The 18854-nt window shown below is 32.2% G+C and overlaps 1 protein-coding gene across 1 annotated transcript; it reads left to right on the forward strand.

Moving 5' to 3' along the window:
* The first annotated feature begins 8216 nt into the window (after positions 1-8216).
* Positions 8217-9615, forward strand: LOC126836092 (odorant receptor 46a-like). The gene is made up of 5 exons (XM_050569118.1): positions 8217-8385; positions 8592-8691; positions 8874-8990; positions 9085-9243; positions 9521-9615. The coding sequence occupies exons 1-5, from the start codon at positions 8348-8350 to the stop codon at positions 9581-9583; spliced, it is 477 nt and encodes a 158-aa protein (XP_050425075.1). The 5' UTR covers positions 8217-8347; the 3' UTR covers positions 9584-9615.
* Positions 9616-18854: the final 9239 nt, after the last annotated feature.

An 18854-nucleotide genomic window follows, 5' to 3' on the forward strand; every position in this document is an offset into this window, starting at 1 on the left:
GTAAGAAATATCACCAATAAAAAACCGTTTTAAGGTGGCAAGCTACAAAATGATAAAACCGGTGAAAATATTGGATAAAAAATGTACAGGACACAACTGTACAAGTATATAATAAGTAACCACCTGCTCTAATGTTGTGTTTAGCTGTTGTCTTTTTCATGTGTTCATCAATTTTTACCAACGCCAAAAAAAATATATATACAATATAATATATTTATACTACTAATATATTATTTATAATAATACATTAACATACTTTAACCGTCATCCCTACAAAAGCGGTTAATATTTTAATAATTAACCACCGCCCTTCTTGAAGAGTAACATCTTTCAATTACACTTTAAATTTTCCAAAATTTTTGGGCATTTTTTTTTTTTGCAATAAATATTTGTTCCATACATGTCTTCTTATTGTAAACTATCATCGCATTTTCAGTTGTAGGTAACTCTTAGTTCACAGTGGGAATTTATCATCGATGCGACACTGAGAAGGTATTTATTTTACAATTGTGTCTGAAGTGTGTTTTTGTTGTATCAATTTGATACAACATCAAGTCTAAACTCTGTTCATAATACAGAAATATAGATATTATTCCAATAAAGCTATCCTGTCGAAACACAGCCAAGAGTATCATGTAGGTACACTACAAAATTATTGTAAATATATATGGACGATTATTATATTATGCAAATGAAATTTAATATAATATCATATGACTAATAGACCATTAGTCATATGATATTATAAGTCCAATTACCTGCCTAGTTGGTGTGAACGGTCCCCACGGTGTTACTAATTAAAACCCGAGTTGCCAGGAGAGAGCATCCGGATATTCGACTAAAAGTGGATCTTCTTCTTCTTCTTCCTCCCAAGACATTGGGAGCCGATCTTGCGCAACATTTGTATATTATAATATTATTATGTGTTTATTACATAAACTTTTGCGTCCCGAAAAAAACCGAAGAAGATGTAACTGAAGCTGAAATTTTTCTATATTATTATGTTTTTTTTTTGTCCATTTCAAACCGGTTTTCCTGTTTTTGACCACAAACGGACGATCATTGGCTTATGCAAATCAATAAAAGCCAACGACATCCTAAGAAAGTAAAATCAATAATTATTATAAGGCCGTTGTGTGTACATGTGTATATATATGGACTCGGAATTGATAATATTGATAAATTATTATGTAAATTGAAACGCACAGCTTTTTTCTAATATGTTAAACACACAATCTAAATATAACGTTATGCTGGCAAAACACAGTAGGAAACTTAAATAGCAACGATTAGCTGTTATAAGCGCATAGTCATTTCTTATCTACTATGCCGGACCATTTCCGGGCTTTGTAATCCTAATTTTTTTTAATGGATTGTCTTTGCTCGGTAACTTAGATAGTAAGCTATAATACTTATTCTGAACATGAATCGTATTGTTTTTTAGTAAAGCATACTGTAGCCTTTGTTTACCTACATATTATTTTCTCTGCCCAATCAATCAAATCAGGAAAATCGATCAATTATTTTTTTTTCCACCCGGCTAGATAGAAGTCTTACAGTATTTAGTTTTAGATTAAAGATCTTTGCCGGACATCGTGACTCTTAGGTTAGCTTAAGTCCCACTAGATCATTGGACGATTTATTATTCACATGGTACACAATAGGTAGGACGGAATCGATGTAAAATAAATGTTAGGATAAAAAAAAAAACAAATACCTATTAGTGTGTCGTTCAGCATTGAAATATTATAAATAATATATTATACTTATTATGCACGTTATTTATAATTATTATTACATTTTATAGATATGTAGGACAATATAAGTATGATGCAACCGTTTCTAGTTTTTTTTTAATCATTTATTTACATATTATACGGTTTCCGTCTCCAACGCATCGATCAAGGCGCAATGCACTTTGCTGGTATTAAAATATAAAACTACTCACTTAACTCACTTACTAAACTATTCACTTATATATGCGTTGCATCCGATTTAAATTTTTAACTCTGTTGAAATAATAATAATTTACAAAAATTAAAAATAAATGATTGGGATTCTCGACTGGGATTTAAAAAAAAAATATATATATATATGTAAACAATCATCTGCGACTAGGAATGTAGAAGGTGCACCTAATGCAAGCCTCACGTTATAGGCGACATTAAAAACGTCCATTGTGAATAAATTATAATATAGACGAAGCCAAGTCCGAAAATGGAATATGCCTACCGGTCGGATGCGATAAAAAGTCATTAAAAAATATTGTGTTTTTAGATATAATGGAACTTCTTCTTCTTCTTCCTTTAAACGTTTCACAACGTTAGCTGAAAACAACATCCGAATGGGCTCTGTCGTGGATTGGAGTCCTACAATGTTTATTACCATTTTTTTTTTTTGGACATGAATAATATTAGCGCTGCAAGAGGTTATTTATTATTTTTTTTTTTTAGTAAGAAAACACAAAAGTAGAAATATCATCAACTGAATCGTAGGCGAATTCAATTTGGGTATTTACCCAGGTGACGCAGGTAGGTAGTCTAATACGTTTCGGGTAAATTCTAAATAACGTTGAATTCAATCGAGTAAACTACATAGTATTAAAAGCTGCATGACTTTAGGTTTGCATTGGTTTCAGTCGATACAGACAATCTACAGGGTGATCATTTTATGTTGCATTATTACAGCATAATCAAATTACAGTATATTAATTAATAACAAGGAAAATCTTGCATGGAAATCAACAAAATAATACAGCCACGTGTAAACTTAAATCGTGTATTGCTAAAATATGCAATAAATAAAAAGGCTTAGCGCCATTACTTGAAAATAACATTTATTATTACGGCTCGACAACTTTCATTCGATAGGTATAAATGTCATGTTATTGTAATAGTACAATGGGCGCTTCTTCGACAGAATCTACAATTGGCGTCATCAGTAAAATATGTTTAATAACGTGTAGGCATCGGCTACTTAAAAATATATTATTCAACACAAATTACTTCACCGACCAAAAAAATATACATGGCGATTCACATTTAGGACAAGCCACGAATTTTCTCTTAAAACAATATTGAGATTTTGCTCATCGGCCAGTCAAAACGTTCAGCAAACTATTCTTAACCCTTAAAAATGTAATTAAATAGGTACTCACCTATTTCCGTTTAATTTGCAGAAGTCGATAGATCTCTGAAAAATACTGAAACGAGTAAATATTTAGTAATTTTATAACATTGTAAAATAACATAAACAAATATGTTTTCAAAAACAAATTAAGTAGGTAAATAGTTTACAGTACAAGCAAGTTTAGGTGTCAATTGTTTAGGGGTTTTGAAGTTTAAGTAGATGAGTATAAGTGTAATCAAGAAATGATTAGTATAAAAAGTTGGTTTAAAAATTATTAGACACAACATTGAATACCTTTTTAGAGTTTAGGTTTAGTAATTAAAAAAACAAAAAAGAGCTAAATGGGTATTTATAAAAATATGTAATTTTGTAAAAGAAAAGTTGGAGCATTTAAAAATTCGAATGTAAGTTAACAGTATTTTTTACTTTTGGGAAATTTCAATTGATATAATGTTCTTGTATGAATTTAAGACTATGGTCAGAATATAAGGCCATAAATAAATATAATTTCTCAGCAATGTCGGACGTTGGATGTTGTTGCATAAAAAAACACACTGAGATTAAATTGTTTTGTGCGGTCAGTTGAAACGACACGGTTTTTTTTTTTTAGGTAAGTCGTAGGTAATTGTAAAATGTAATTATTATCAAAAACTATTCAAAAATAATACCAACATCATTGATTAATGGAATAGATGACCTAAAGCGCAGTTGGACGTTTAATAACTGTTATCCACGTCGGTGCACGGTAACGTTAAACAGAAAAGAGCTTTTTCGACCGTACCAACACAATTCCAAGGACTTTTGACCACGAAAATACACAGCACCATTATAATTTATTTTAAACTCTACAAATGTTTAAACGTTATGAAACATAATAATAATAATTATTACTTTATACCCGGAGCACACAAATAATAATTCAACGGGAAAAGTCAACTAATACCAACTCAACTGATGCGCTTGTATGTTGTTTTATGATTATGAAATGTGTTTGTTATCTTCTTAAACTCGGAAAATCACCAAAACATCAAAAATAAAAAAATTGTTTATAGATTTGAGGGCTGGGTTTTGAAAATTGAACTTATAATTTATCTACTAACAAAGAAAGAACACCGAAAAACGTCAACTTTGACAAAGAAACATTAATTATTTTACCAGATTTATAAACACATTTTAGTTACAATTTGGAGAAAGAGTTTAAATAAAAAAATTATTTGTTGCGAAATGTGTTAAAATGTCAGAGCTGTATATGGAAATTAATATAAAGTTCAAAATCTTAGTACTTAAACAGAATAGGCGCCACTAATTATCCGAATTTTATCATATTTTTCTTTTAGTATTATTTTTTAATACATTTTTTTTCTACAACGTTTATGTTTAGACACCAAGTTTATTAGTTTTTGTATTTTTCTAAGCTAATAGTGGGATTTATCGTCAATTGTAAATATGGATTTTTTAATTCCTATCCTAGATCCTACAAAATAAATTCAACAGTCTTCAGTAATTTATTTTTAATCGAGGAAAAACCATAAAACTTAATTCCCTTCAAATTTGGTTTCTATTTATAGATTTGCAACTAGCGACCATATAAATATTAATGTTTTTTGTTTATGATATATATATTATATTGAATAATAGCTTAGGTATTTTTTTTTTTTGAATACTTCAAAAATATAGTATTAATTCGTTTTTGGCGATTTTCGGTGTATACATAATGTAAGATCGCGTGTAACAAACAACCGTCTTGTCCGATGAACACACATCACACAAATGATACCCATGCTTAGTAAACATCATACATAAGTAAATAGCATGCTTATAAACGTGTATTGTACATCTAAGACTATGACCTTTACTAACTAGGTAGCAGTTAATTATAGCTAGTTCTTAAATTACCTTCATAAAGTTTATCAGGACATTCTAAATGATCATTTATCATTTTTGTCCACCCCTTCTCAGGTGAACGATTGCCTCTAACTCCTTCTGTGAACTATCCGGTTCCCCTAACTTATTTTTTATTATTTTACTTTTTCCCGTGTGGTTCAAAATTGATATTGTCTATTTGATTAGTCCGGTCCTAAGAAAATACAAGTTGATTTTAATTCGGCACTTGATCACAACTATATAATTTCCTGTTTGCTTAAGGATACATGCTATTGTGTGTGTGTGTGTCAATATCATCGCGTGTAACAGCAAAACCGAATGTTTGAGAAACGCATACCTACAAAGGATAATATGTTTGGTAAACATTATACATAAATGAATATATTATTAACATGCACATGCTGGTATAAATCCACGAACTTAACAATTCTGCAGTCATTTTGTTTCGGATCAACACTGCGACTGGTTTTGATCGTTTCATATTGGATCATTGCCGGTCACGAAACACTCTTTGATTAAACAATGTCCAAAGGCCGTTTTGCGTTTTATAAAAGTGAGTAACCGACGCAAATATAAGATTGTATACTAAATTCAAGATGTGTCAATCCGTGGTTCTGCTAGTCTTCGGACGGATAAAAATGTACAATATAGTTTAAAGTGTTGGTTTTATTTTTTATTTTTGTATGTAGAACGAGCCGTGAACATGTTCGACGAAAACGAAGAAGACAATTATATGATAAACATGAAGCTTGCCAGGACCTTGGGCATCCACAAATTCTTGGATCCCGATTACGAAAATCGTCTTTTGGGTTTCAACGTGGTCAGTGTCGTTGTGTATGTTTTAGTGGCGATACAAACCGTGGCGACGCTGATGATTTCGTTGAGCATATACTATTGGACGAACAACTTAACGTTGGTCGTCATCCAATCTTCGGTTGTGATAAATTTCTGGCTGACAAGTTACAAAGCGTTGGCAATGCTGGGAGATTCGTCGGAAATTTACAAATGCTTCCGAGTGTCCCGCACGGATTTCGTGCCCCTCGACCGACGCGGTTCCGGCGCTCTCAAGACTTGGAAGAAAAAATTCGTAAAAATGACCAACGTTTATATTGCTTTTCTGTTCTTCGCCACTTCGGTGTGGATAATGGTGCCGTTCAATCCGATCAACAGACACATACGGTTGCAGAACCGCGACCGTACCTTCAGCACGTACCGTCTGAGCATCTTCAATTTGCACTATCCCATCGAAGAACGAACGTACAACGAATGGTTCTATCTTTTTCACGCGGTCGAGTCGTTTGTCTTGCTGTGCTACGTTTACTGTCTGGCCGTTTTCGAAACCATAGTGATATCGCTGAGTCTATCGATTTCCAAGCATTTAGAAACCGTAATTCACTCCTACCGGACACTGGGTAAGTCTTTCAGTGCTTCATACTTACCAGGCGGACCGTGTAGGATACACCGTACATGACGTATGTGAGTTCTGGTTTATATTTTACACCTTTAAAATTAAAAAAAAAAAAAAGGGAAAATCTTTTTTTTAATTCTAAAATTTAGGGGTCATTGAACCATTGATATGTTATCTCTTATCACTTATCTCTTATATCCACAGATAGTAATAAGAATTAAAGTCGACAGTCGGCCATTTTTGTGGGATTATGTGTTATCTTTGCCGTGGTGTTATCACGAACCACAGTGGATTTATATAATATTATCTATAGGCGCAGATATATAGTATATACATATAAATCGACGGCTAATAATTGTTATGTGATAAGGTCCTAATTCCTACAAAGATGGCGAAAAGTGGCAATCTCAATTTTCTCTTTTGGCGGCATGTACAGTTAGCAATCTAGTTTATTATATATATATTTATATCTGTCCTTATATCTAATATATATTCACTTATCTCTTCTCTTATTTCTTATCACTTATATCTTATCTCCAATTTTTTCGCTCTTACTCTTATCAGGCAAAGATCCAGACTTCCTTCCGACAAGACTACTTTCAACAATCTGGCAAACACCATTAAAAACTTAATTAAAAAATACAAAAACGACCTTTTTGATAGAAAATTCAAATCTTTAAACACGCAGGATGGGTCATTATGGAAAACCACAAAAAACTTGCTCAAATTAAAAGAATTTTCCTGTCCTATTCAAAAATTAGACGGGTCGCTCGCCCTCGATAAAGCCAATCTGTTTGGGGAACACCTCTCAAATATTTTTATACATCATCCTAACATTATTCCAATTACCATACATTTAGAAAAATTAAATAACTAAATATTTAGGTATTATTTTAGATAAAAGACTAACCCGGGGCCCCCACCTAAAATCAAAAAGGAAGTCTCTAAATACTCGTTCGCACTTACTACGTCCGTTACTGAAATCCAAACTCCCGCTTCATAACAAAATTCTTATTTATAAGTCAATGTTAAGACCAATTTGGTCATACGGAGCTCAAATATGGGGTCGTGCCAAACCATCCCAACCAAAAAGAATAGAAGCTTTCCAATCGATTTCCCTCCGTACAATTACGTCCGCTCCATGGTATGTTTCCAACCTCATCCTTCACAATGACTTACACATCGAATCAGTTGAAAATTTAGTTAAGACTCATTATAAAAAATTCCACTCTAGATCACTGCTCCACTCGAATCCTTTAATAGCAAGCCAGCACACGGCTACTATCCCGAACAACCCCCCTCGTCGTCTTAAAAGACGTTGGTGTCGAGACCTCCTAAATTGTAATGCTACCGTTTAATTTCTAGCCGTAACATGTCATAGGGTCCTATCACTGGATAGGTTCCCTACCCAAAGTCTCCAAGTCACATATTTACTTTGTTAACATATTTGCTTATTGTATAATATTTTGTGTACAGATTGTAAATGTTTTTAAAAAAAAAAAAAAACTCTTATCAGATTTTTCTTATCTCTAATCTCCTAATATTTTTAAATATATTTGAATATTGTAACGTGAAAATGGTTACATGAATTTTCTTGTATCCAGCCCAATAACATACACATGTTAATTCAATATAACTCATACCATTCGAATTCATTCGAAGTTCTTATATAAATTCAAAATTTACTGCTTGTTATATTACCATTAATGGATTTGAGGGAAATAATCTGTGAAGATGATGTGCCATATTATCATTTAGTGTGATAACGGACCAATTGATGTTGTTAAGTGGAATCCTTAAAAAAACACTGTATAAGTAATTAATGTTTATATTCACCATGATTAAATGTTTACTTAAACAACTGGATGATATTTAGGTTATCCGAACGAAACAAATCCCACAAGTACAGCGACGCCTTTTGAGGAAATGAAAATGATTATTTCACATCATCAAAGTATAATTGAGTGAGTATCAAATTTATAAAAATAATTGTATACATTATTTTCTACGTTAAATGGAAACCAAAATACAAATGTTTACTATCACAAGAAAACTTAGCCTAGTAAAAGGATAAATAATTTTACTAGTTTACCTAAATAGCTTAAGAAAATTGGGCTCATAGTCCTTATTTTTTGTTCCTAAGTGAACAAAGTCATGTTTTTATTTTTAGGAAATTAAAAAGTTACTTTAAATACTTTGAAATGATGACTATCGTACAAATATTTACTTCCTCAACGTCTCTGATTTGTGCATCGTACGTCCTAGCATTGGTACGATTTGATTAATAAATATTTATAATTTTCAAACGTTGCTTTTGAAATAAAATATAAACGTACATATTGCTAGTTTTTATAATGAATGTAAAAATGTATTATTTTTTTTCATACTTAAAAAAAAAAAATACTACAACCGTGTATGATACCGTGTATTGCTTGTAATAATTGCATTCCAGAATTATTTATCCGGTGAACTAAATTCCATACAGTCGTTGAAAGTATTGTTCACTATACCGTCGTTTTCATTTCAATTGTTTTTGCCGTGCTACATATTTGGAAACCTATCGGAAAAAGTAACCGATGTGTATTAAATATTATAATATATTTTTTACATTAAAATGAAAAATCAAAGAGAATAATAGTGGTTTTTGTTTGTGCGTTTTTCAGCAATCGTCAATAATTTTCGCTATTTACAGCAGCAATTGGACGGAAATGAATTTGAAATCTAGGAAGTTGGTGCTGTCAGCAATGAAAATGAATAATGCCAATCAGTTCAATATGAAAATGACATACACGAAGCTCATCTGCATGGAGTTGTTTGCAGTGGTACGATATTTGTTATTAAGTCATTTAGCATTGAAACACTTTTCAATTGTGATAAGATAGCAAATCAAAAAAAAGCATGAAATAAAAACAGTAGAGTCTAAAGACAAAACATTGGATTTTTCAAATTTATTGACTTTAGAGCATAACCAATAATGACTATAGCTTACTAAATACATTTTGTTTTTCAACGAATTGGTAATTGTGTTTCTTAAATTTTGTACTTGCTTATGTGATAATTGTATGGCATAATTAAACTCGAGAATTATTTTTTGTACAGACAATACAAAGGTGCTACTCCATTTTGTCAATGCTGGTCAACACAAAGATGAAGTCAGAATAAAGAATTTGGAAAGAACTATTTTTATTTACATAATACCATTAATGCATGCACTTGATTTAATAACAAACAAATTATTTTTCTATGCATAAAAAAACCTAGGTATGTTTTAAATGTTTATACTAGGTTTCTATTTTTTTGTCTAGCTTCTAGCTTAGATAATATATTGTATTTGTTAGTACCAAAACTACATAATATATGCCAACTGTTGCTGCACTGAACATAATTGAAATTAAAACATTATAATACCTATATTAATACCTCCTTCCCTGTGTACATTGTTCAATTAATGTATAAAACAAAACAAGGACCGTCTGATCTTCTGACGACCATATTATTATTTAATTGCTATTCGAAGTTAGGTAACACCAACACCGGTAACGGAAACTGTTATCGTTTTTAGCCAACAAATAAACATGCTTGCACTTGTATAATACAGGCCATAAATAGGTTGTAATTTTGAATTGACTTATACTCGAGCGGCTCGAGTCCATATTATTAAATGATTACTATTATTACTTTGGCCAAATTAACGATGGTACTACGGTTTTACGATTCATTGTTTGGGAATAGGTTAACATCCCATTCACACAGGACATGCTGCTGTTGTTATGTAAAATTTGAGACATTTAATAAGTGAAAGGTTCCGCACTTCCTGCAAAATACAGCGCACTTCCTTTGAACTTTTCATTTTTCGCGTCAAAGTAAAGCAAATTTGTAGATAGTGCGAAACCGGTGCAACGTAAACCGTTTCAGCATAAAACCCAAAACCTTAAGAATTCTACAGCATATAGTTATTACTGTAAACCAAGCAAAGTAAGCGTTCACTTCTTACCGTGGGATCAATATTTTTAATACTCTCATACCATAGCTAAACAGATTAACATATTATATTTAAATCCGATACATATCATTAAACCGATAACTTAACATTGCTTAACATTTGTTATGAATCCTTGACATTTTGGTTGTAAGCTAAGAAAACCGTGTTTCATCAAATCTCGTTTGCTGATTAATTTTTTTTTTTTTTTGGTCGAATGTATTTGCCACATTATGATAATGCACTGATAATGTGAACGCAACTCTATTTGAGTAACTACAAAATTAATTATTGCAATAAATGTAAACAAGTAAGATTTTGGATGTAACGTGGTGCAGTTCGACTGTACCTTCGATATAAAGGGTCATATCATTTTGTTTTACTCAATAATAAAGTATATAATATACAACGTATACCCAGTATAGTATAATTATTACTGTGCATACAGAAAGAATATTTTACAAAAAAAAAAACCCCAAGGTCTTTTGACACATCTTGTTACTTGTTTAAGACTGAATTATATATAATTACCTTGTATTTGTGTAAATACATCAAGCATTAATTCACTCACATAATATTGTGGTCGGGTGTGAATTACCGCACATATTATTATAAAATGACGTTAACTATTTCACGACGATCTGTGAGAAGAATGTGTGTAATTTAGTGCGTTCATATGTTTTTTTTATAAATGAGAAAATCAGTGACCTTGCATAGGCTAATACAGGTGGAAACTATACCACCGCCGATAATTAATTGTTTCACATGGCGAAGTTTAATAAAATAGTATATATTTTTATTTCAAAATATTTCACTAAAATTCACACAATGGTAGCTCTAGATTTTTTTAATGTGCAATTTTTAAAAAATTAAACGCGGTAACATTAATTACAGTTACAATGCTATGTGTATTAATATCGACAGCTGTTTGTGTTACTGTTGTGCGAGTCTATAGCCAACAAAATGTGTGTTGAAAACACCTTCGACAACAGTTAAAAACTAATATCAGCTGACGGCAATAACATTGCATATTTAGATGACTCAGATGCAATAGGAACCTTATCAACCTTTGTGGTGTCTAGAGAACAACATGGATTTATTTTCTTTCTGCCAGAAACTTACACGTAGTCCTCCTTAAGAAGATATCAAATTCAATAGTTTTAAACATTGTATATGTATATATATCTTATAAGAGTAGCGATTGATAAGGAATCAGCAGGTCAACAAAGCCTGGACGGCGCAAAAAAAGGAGAAATAAGCTAAACAGAGATGATATAAAGACAAATTTAGTGACTTAAATGAGATGTGATAGTGATTGATAAGGAATCAGGGATGATATAAAGACAAGGTTAGTGACTTAAATGGGATATGATAGTGATTGATAAGGAATCAGGGATGATATAGAGATAAGGTTAGTGACTTAAATGAGATATGATAGTGATTGATAAGGAACCATCAGGTCAATAAAGATCTGATGAAGGTGCAAAAGAAGAATAAACAAACTAAATAGACATGAGATGTAATAAGGTTGGTGACTCCTATGAGATATAATAGGGATTGATAAATGTAAATCAGCTCACATTAGATATAAAGGTGGTACGAATGATCATTTACAAGGAAAGGCCAGCTGAAAAGTGATAAGAATTGTAGTTGATAAGATTATACCAGCGAACAAGAGGTATATAGTGAAGAGAAAATACAAAAATGAATATTTTTTGTTCTTTCTTATAAGATTGGAATCTTCGACTTGGTCTCAAACGTTGTTTATTTCGAGAAATCAAGGCGTGTTATGTGCTTTAAATTTTTGTTGTGAATTTACTTTATTGTGTCTACCGTTAAAATATACCTAGAATACAATCAGCTAAGTAAAATACACGGATTTTTATCGCTTTAACGAGTCGGATAATAATAACAATATGCTAACAGTAAATAATTAACTGTGGCGGATGTGGCGCAAAAACGGTTTTACCAAACGACTCCTGGACTACATTTCTCGAACTACGATTGCATATTTTCTTGTCCAAAGAGGAATGGTCAATTGTTATACATAGGCGGATGATTCGTGTAAAGCAAAACACAAACCAGAAAAAATATGTTTGTGTAACATCCTGGTGTTCGATCGAAGGCATCAGTAACAGAGTTGCAAAAAAAAAAAAATAATTACCAATTCCAGCGGATATTTTTTTTTCAAATTCCTGTTGAGTGTTGGTTATATTTAATTAGATATTAACTGTTCAGAAATAAACAATAGTTCCTGTTTCTACAGACAACAGAGAAAAACCTTAGACAATTTTTTATAAATATGTGTAATTTATATGCATGTATTTATATTTAATGTATACATAAAAATAATACAAATCCGATGTTATATTGTACCGTGAAATCTGAATTATGTACGTTTCAACAAATTAGGTTACTTAAGTTAAAATCACAAACAAACAAACAAAGGGTGATAATTTTATCGTTAACCACTCAATATCTCATAGGGTTTATAAGGACAATTTTTGTTTTTTTATATTGATTTCAATTTTTCACAATTTTTTTTGTTTTTACCCCCTCTCCCCCGACTTAGTTTTTTCGATAGCAACTTTTTAAATTTATACTGTAACGCATACATTTTATTATCTTTTTAAATTGAGAAAAAATGTAGGAACTAAAATGTTGACTGGTCGATAGTCAGTTTTGGATAACTATTTTCAAAATTACAAGAGTTTAAAATTTAGGACCGAAGGAAAAGTGGAGTGTAGTGTTATTTTATCCGCGCGAACTTATAAACTTCACTTACCCTGCTATCCTGTCTTTTAAACTCTTGTAACTTTAAGAATAGTTGTTCAACACTTGTCATCGACTAGTCAACGTTTGTAATTGGAAGGGGGATTCAAACAAAACAAATTGTGAAAAATCGAGATCACATTGTACAAAAACAATATGATTGTATTAGTATTGTGTGTGTGTATGGCAAGCATTGTTCTTCGGAGGAGAATTTGTCGAAACGAGCTGTTTAGGTATCATGATCGCAAAAGGGGCAAGCGGACCTGTAGGTGGTAGTGGTGGGTATAATTATGTTATGATGAAGAAGTTAAACCGAGTAGAAGTAAAAAAAAAAAACAGTGTGAAACACAAGTGAAGCCGATGGGATATTGCGCGAGTATTCACGGTCCGCTGGTCCGTACAAACAGCGTGTAAAACGATTTCAGATCTTCTGTTGGGCAACTTAACGCCAAACAACAAACGTCCAAGTACGGTTTATTTACCCGTCCGGCTCTTAAAACGTTAATAATTCGCCAGCGGTCCATCTTTCCGTGTCATTACAACCGATTAAGCAACACTGTATAGTTGGTACACGTGCTATCACACTGCTGAATACACGTCTTGTCTCGTTATAGTACACTTGAATGTAATATTGTTTTTTTTTTTTCATACCGACTTCGTGCTCGGCTTTGTTTTTACTGGTCGGCCCGTCCAAAGTCAAGATTCAAGATCACTTAACCGAAATATTATGTCCACTAGTAAGTACAACAATATGCAATGACATAACTTCCATATTTTCCTTTTGCCGTACCACCTTAACGGATCAACTATAATAATTTTCAAATGAAGCACACACTCGACTCGGACAAGTCTAATTGAATAACACAGTCAATACAACTTACGTTATGAGTTGAATTTTCAATTGACTCAATTATGTCCAGTGACAATATTAGTTACCGAATTGATTTGCACTGTTAACATGTATATATATATATATTTATAACATGTTAGTTTGGCAAAAAGTTATAAATTAATTTAACTTTTAACGTCAATGCATTTTACTTGGCAAATTACTAAATCCCTGACTTACTTAACAGCGTTTAAATAGTATCTGTAAATGAATTGAACTGATAAATGTAAATGGCGAGGTCGGCTGATAACTGATATGATATGATTTATTGATAAGGAATTTAGTTAATACGATTTACGATTCTGATAACAACGACGGCTGATAAGAATAAATCAGCTGATAACTGATATGATAAGAACTAAGAAGTAATAAACAGAAAATTATTTCATGCTTTTAAAATCTTAACATTACATCTAAATAACAGGGTAAAATATCCAGTTGACATTTTGGCTGTATTCATTGAAATAAAACATAATACACACAAACAACTACATGCACAGGCACGTCATGTTAATAGCAACTAAAATTAATGTGTTGATCACGTTCGGTTGTATAGATTTTTATCGATGCTGGCATGTTTATGTGGGTGATCGTTTAACGTGAGAGGCTCACAGTAAACAGCAATAAAATTAACATTATACTATACCTAATAATACTTGTGTGCATAGTTTATGGAAGAGCGTTTCGCATAATTAAATAAGTACCCAGGTTGTCTAACACACGTTAGATAACCCACATGATAAATAAATAAATAATAATTATTATTTATTACACCCATCACATATTTTAGTCGGTAATAATTATTATGATTTTACATCAATATATTTTTCTACAAGGATTTATGTATAGTTTTATTGATAAAAATAAGGAAAATATTGTGTTTTATCAACAATTTAAAATATATCCAAAATTGTTTTGCAATTTAAATCAACACGTTTCGAAAATAATTTTTTTTTTGTGCGTGTAAACTAAAATAAGTTATAGTTTCTGTTTCTATAGCGAAACATTAGATTCGAGTAAATAAACAAATATGTAAAATAATATTTTTCATTCAACGTTTGACGGTTTTTGCATAATTAAAAACTATGTAAGACAACACTGTTATATAATATAACAATATTTACATAAATTAAGCAGGCCTGTATTTATAATTATTAATAGTTATAGTAGTTTATTATTTAATGATTGCATTTCAAGTACAAACTCGAATTCACTCGATGGTTTGCTTCGACGATCAAGTTGTGTTTGTTTCGTGAAAACAATTATTTAAATCAATTTTGTTCCTTAGGGATTGTATTCACCCCAAGTCCCTGATGGAAATTGCCGGGAACGTTATCAACGAACTCAGAGAACCTATAAGTTGGTCGTGGACAGTATCGGATGTCTGTGAGTGGCTCGGGGAACGTTTGAAATTACCTCAATATGTTGTAAGTTTATTTTATTAACTGGTTTAAAAAACAAAGTATTTTTTATGTAAAATAAATGAGAATTTTTGTTAAACCTAATGCCTAATGTAGCCTACAGTAATATATTATATTATTATTCTTACAAAATAAAGATTTTTATGCCAAAACACATATTTTTTACAATAATATGTTAATGTATATTTTAATTAAAACGTTGTTGTTAAACTGTACATTTTATAACATTAAAACAAGGACAAGCACGTTTGTACGATTTGGCAGACAAAAATAACTGAAATAATACAATTAGATGGGATTTTCCATAAAAAAAAAGTGGCATTCACAATAATCATATTAGGTCTCGTGAACAACAATTTTGGATTTTACATGTTACCCCAGCACTGATGTCCTCTACTAAGATTACTAGGATTTATTACTGATAATAAGTTAGGCGTATGGTTTGTTTTTGTTTATCCATCACAGAATGCGAAATATGTACTTTATTCACAGAATTCATTCAAGCACAATGAAATCGACGGCAAAAAACTGATACTGATAGACTGTTCTGTGTTGCCATCGTTGAATATCACCGACTTTGAACACATAAAGGTAAAGCGTAGGATCTAAGCTAATAGTGATATTTGACTTAAAGTTTCAATACTTGTAAATAATAAATAGATATTTAGTTATAAGAAGAAAAAAAAATGTAATTTATAATTTGTACTTATATAAAAGTGACCAGCTAGTATGTTATATCATAACATGGCTAAGGTTCTGAAATAATTGTAGTGTGTTTTGACAATAGTTTGACTCACCTTTACAAAATATCTTTTTCATTTTATTTTTTACCTATTCTGCTTATAATAATTTAAGCAAAATAATATATTGTCTTCTAAAAAAAAAAATGTGCATTATACATGAAAACGACATGCCGGTTTCGTTGTCCACCGACGCGACGGTGTTTGATCACATTTTAACGTGTAGGTATCATCCTACATAGCAATGATTCATGCACATTAAGGTGGAAAAAAAAGCATTCGATGCGGTTTCAATGATATACAGCTACAATCGAATGGCCAAATGAATCATTCCATATTGTAAGATTACCGACAATAATAAATAACAAGCGGTCGCAGCGCATGAAAACAACCGCAACCGTTATGCAACATAATATGTTAGTATAACAATGCCACAGGATTAAATTGAATCCAAATGATAATATTAACAATATTTAGGCCCCACTCACGGAGGCTGCATTGTAACGGTGTGATTGTTTTATTGGATCCGACGGTAGCACAACATTACTGCACATTACCTTTGCATACAATAAACGAGATGACCCAACAGGAAACCGCCTTAGTATGATCTTTACGATGGAAAGTCGCTCACCGCATTCTATGACCTTTGGTCGGCTCCTATATTAGGGTCTTGCAAAGTGTACACGTCATAATAATTTATTATGTTAAACCTACTATTATTTTGCCGGAACCTCGTCGCGACCGCTTGTTAGTGCACGTTTTTGGGATGACAAATCATTGTCCGAGCCAAAAGCGTAATGACACTATGACAATTCTCCATGTTTTGCCAAAGTGTGTTTCATAACGTTATTGTCCGCGTATTCGTTATTTGCATTTATTTAATATTGAAAAAAAAAAACATTGGGCTTAACAAAAGCTTGTTTGTGTACCAAGTTCGTATGAAACTATCGAAAAGATTCAAAACTTCATCGCTATACAATTAACATACTTATCAAACTGTTATCGACTTTGCATAATTTATGAGTTTCCAAATTAATGTCCATGGAAAAAAAAATTGTTCACGGTAGACAAAAGTAAACGGTTTCAACACTAAAACAGTTTTGAAATATTTTAATTCGTTAAAAATCACTAATCTAAAATAAAAACACGGTCAATTTGAAAATGCTATTATTGTTTTTTTTTATAATATGCTTAAACGATTGGTTTTAGGGCCCAATCAACGGTGCTCACTGATTAACAGGTTTCGGAGGTTACCGCGTATGGTTATCATCAATTATACCTGATAACACGAGTTGAAAATTTAAATATTCATCACAAAAAAAAAACATTAAAATAAAATAACAATCTTCGTGTATTATCAGAACAATAATTTTTACATTAGCAAGGTGTTTTGAAATTCGCATAAAATGTAAATCGCGCGATTAAACAGTGACCCGAGCGGTAACCTATGGTTTGTAACCTGGTTACTTGTAAGACAAAATATTTTGATTTCGCGCCAAAACCTGTAGTTTTTAAAAAAACCACAACAAACCTTAACTCGTTGAATAATGAACATAAACCAGCGAGATTTTTTTCCGCTTCACTCGGACCGACTTATGTGACCTGATGGAAATGAAATTTTGTTTTTTGCAGTTTATCGCCAAGAACATACGACGGTTATACGGTCTTCCGCCGGACAAGTCAGCTGGTCGACGTCGGCGTTCGGTGCACGACTTGTACGGACAGTATTATACTTACCTGGCCGTCACTGCTCAAGACCACCGTAGGTGCAGGCTGCAGACCGGCTCGATTACCCTGTTCGATTTCGCCCAACTCACCGGCTTGGTCAGCAGTCCCGCCAAATGGACTTCGGGATGTCATTTCGACGATCAGTCGGTGAAGCGACCGGATACGTTGATGGCCCGACTTCCGGCCACCGAGTACTTGCGGGGTAAACCTTGTGTGCACAAGGACTCGGCCATCATCCGCATCAGACATCCGGCCTTGATCACGTGCGAGGGATGGGAAAGATTCAAGCAGAACAACTACGAGTGCAACATGTCCATTTAATAAACTTGTCAAATTATGGTCTTGTGAACAAATTCAATCTCTGCCTTTAAGGAAAAACTTGGATCATTTCTTATTAGTTATCTTCCATCTCCCCTAATCCTTTCTTTTATCTCCTCCTCTTTGTGACAGAAAATTCCATCACCTTAGTAAGGCATACTGATGTCAAAAACGTTTACTAAGATGCGTTAGCAAAATCAAACACCGTAGTGACGTTACTTACTAGTTGTCATTATTCCAATATAACATAAACGACTTATTTTTTTCCCACGAACGTACTTAAACAATTTAACGAATAAATACAAATATAGTTTGCACAGAATATTAACGAACATCTTCGGTGTTCGAAGACACGATCACGTACAGCAATATGGCCATTCAAAATTCTACGCGTGACTCGGAGTAAAATGGCAAAAACATAATGTGCATTAATAATGCAGGCTTTAAATGTCAGCCAATAATTATTATTTTCATAACGAGTTGTAGTGTACATTAGTGCACGCCTCAAACTATCACTGAGCACCTAATAACAATACTCAAGCAAAGGGTCTACTCACATAGAATAGGAGGTCATCGAGACCCAAAA

Source organism: Adelges cooleyi, unplaced genomic scaffold (genome assembly GCF_023614345.1).
Source record: "Adelges cooleyi isolate 19-005CV unplaced genomic scaffold, UGA_ACOO_1.1 ACOO_flye_CR_arks_rails_tigmint_CR_PRNA_23, whole genome shotgun sequence".
Classification (NCBI taxonomy): Eukaryota; Metazoa; Arthropoda; class Insecta; order Hemiptera; family Adelgidae; genus Adelges; species Adelges cooleyi.

What these genes read in the sequence shown, in the direction of transcription:
- LOC126836092 (XM_050569118.1), top strand. Translation starts at nt 8,348, where the DNA reads ATGAAAATGATTATTTCACATCATCAAAGTATAATTGA. An exon ending in CATCGTACGTCCTAGCATTG is followed by an intron (nt 8,692 to 8,873) that starts GTACGATTTGAT and finishes ATTGCATTCCAG; the next exon opens with AATTATTTATCCGGTGAACT. An exon ending in GCATGGAGTTGTTTGCAGTG is followed by an intron (nt 9,244 to 9,520) that starts GTACGATATTTG and finishes TTTTTTGTACAG; the next exon opens with ACAATACAAAGGTGCTACTC.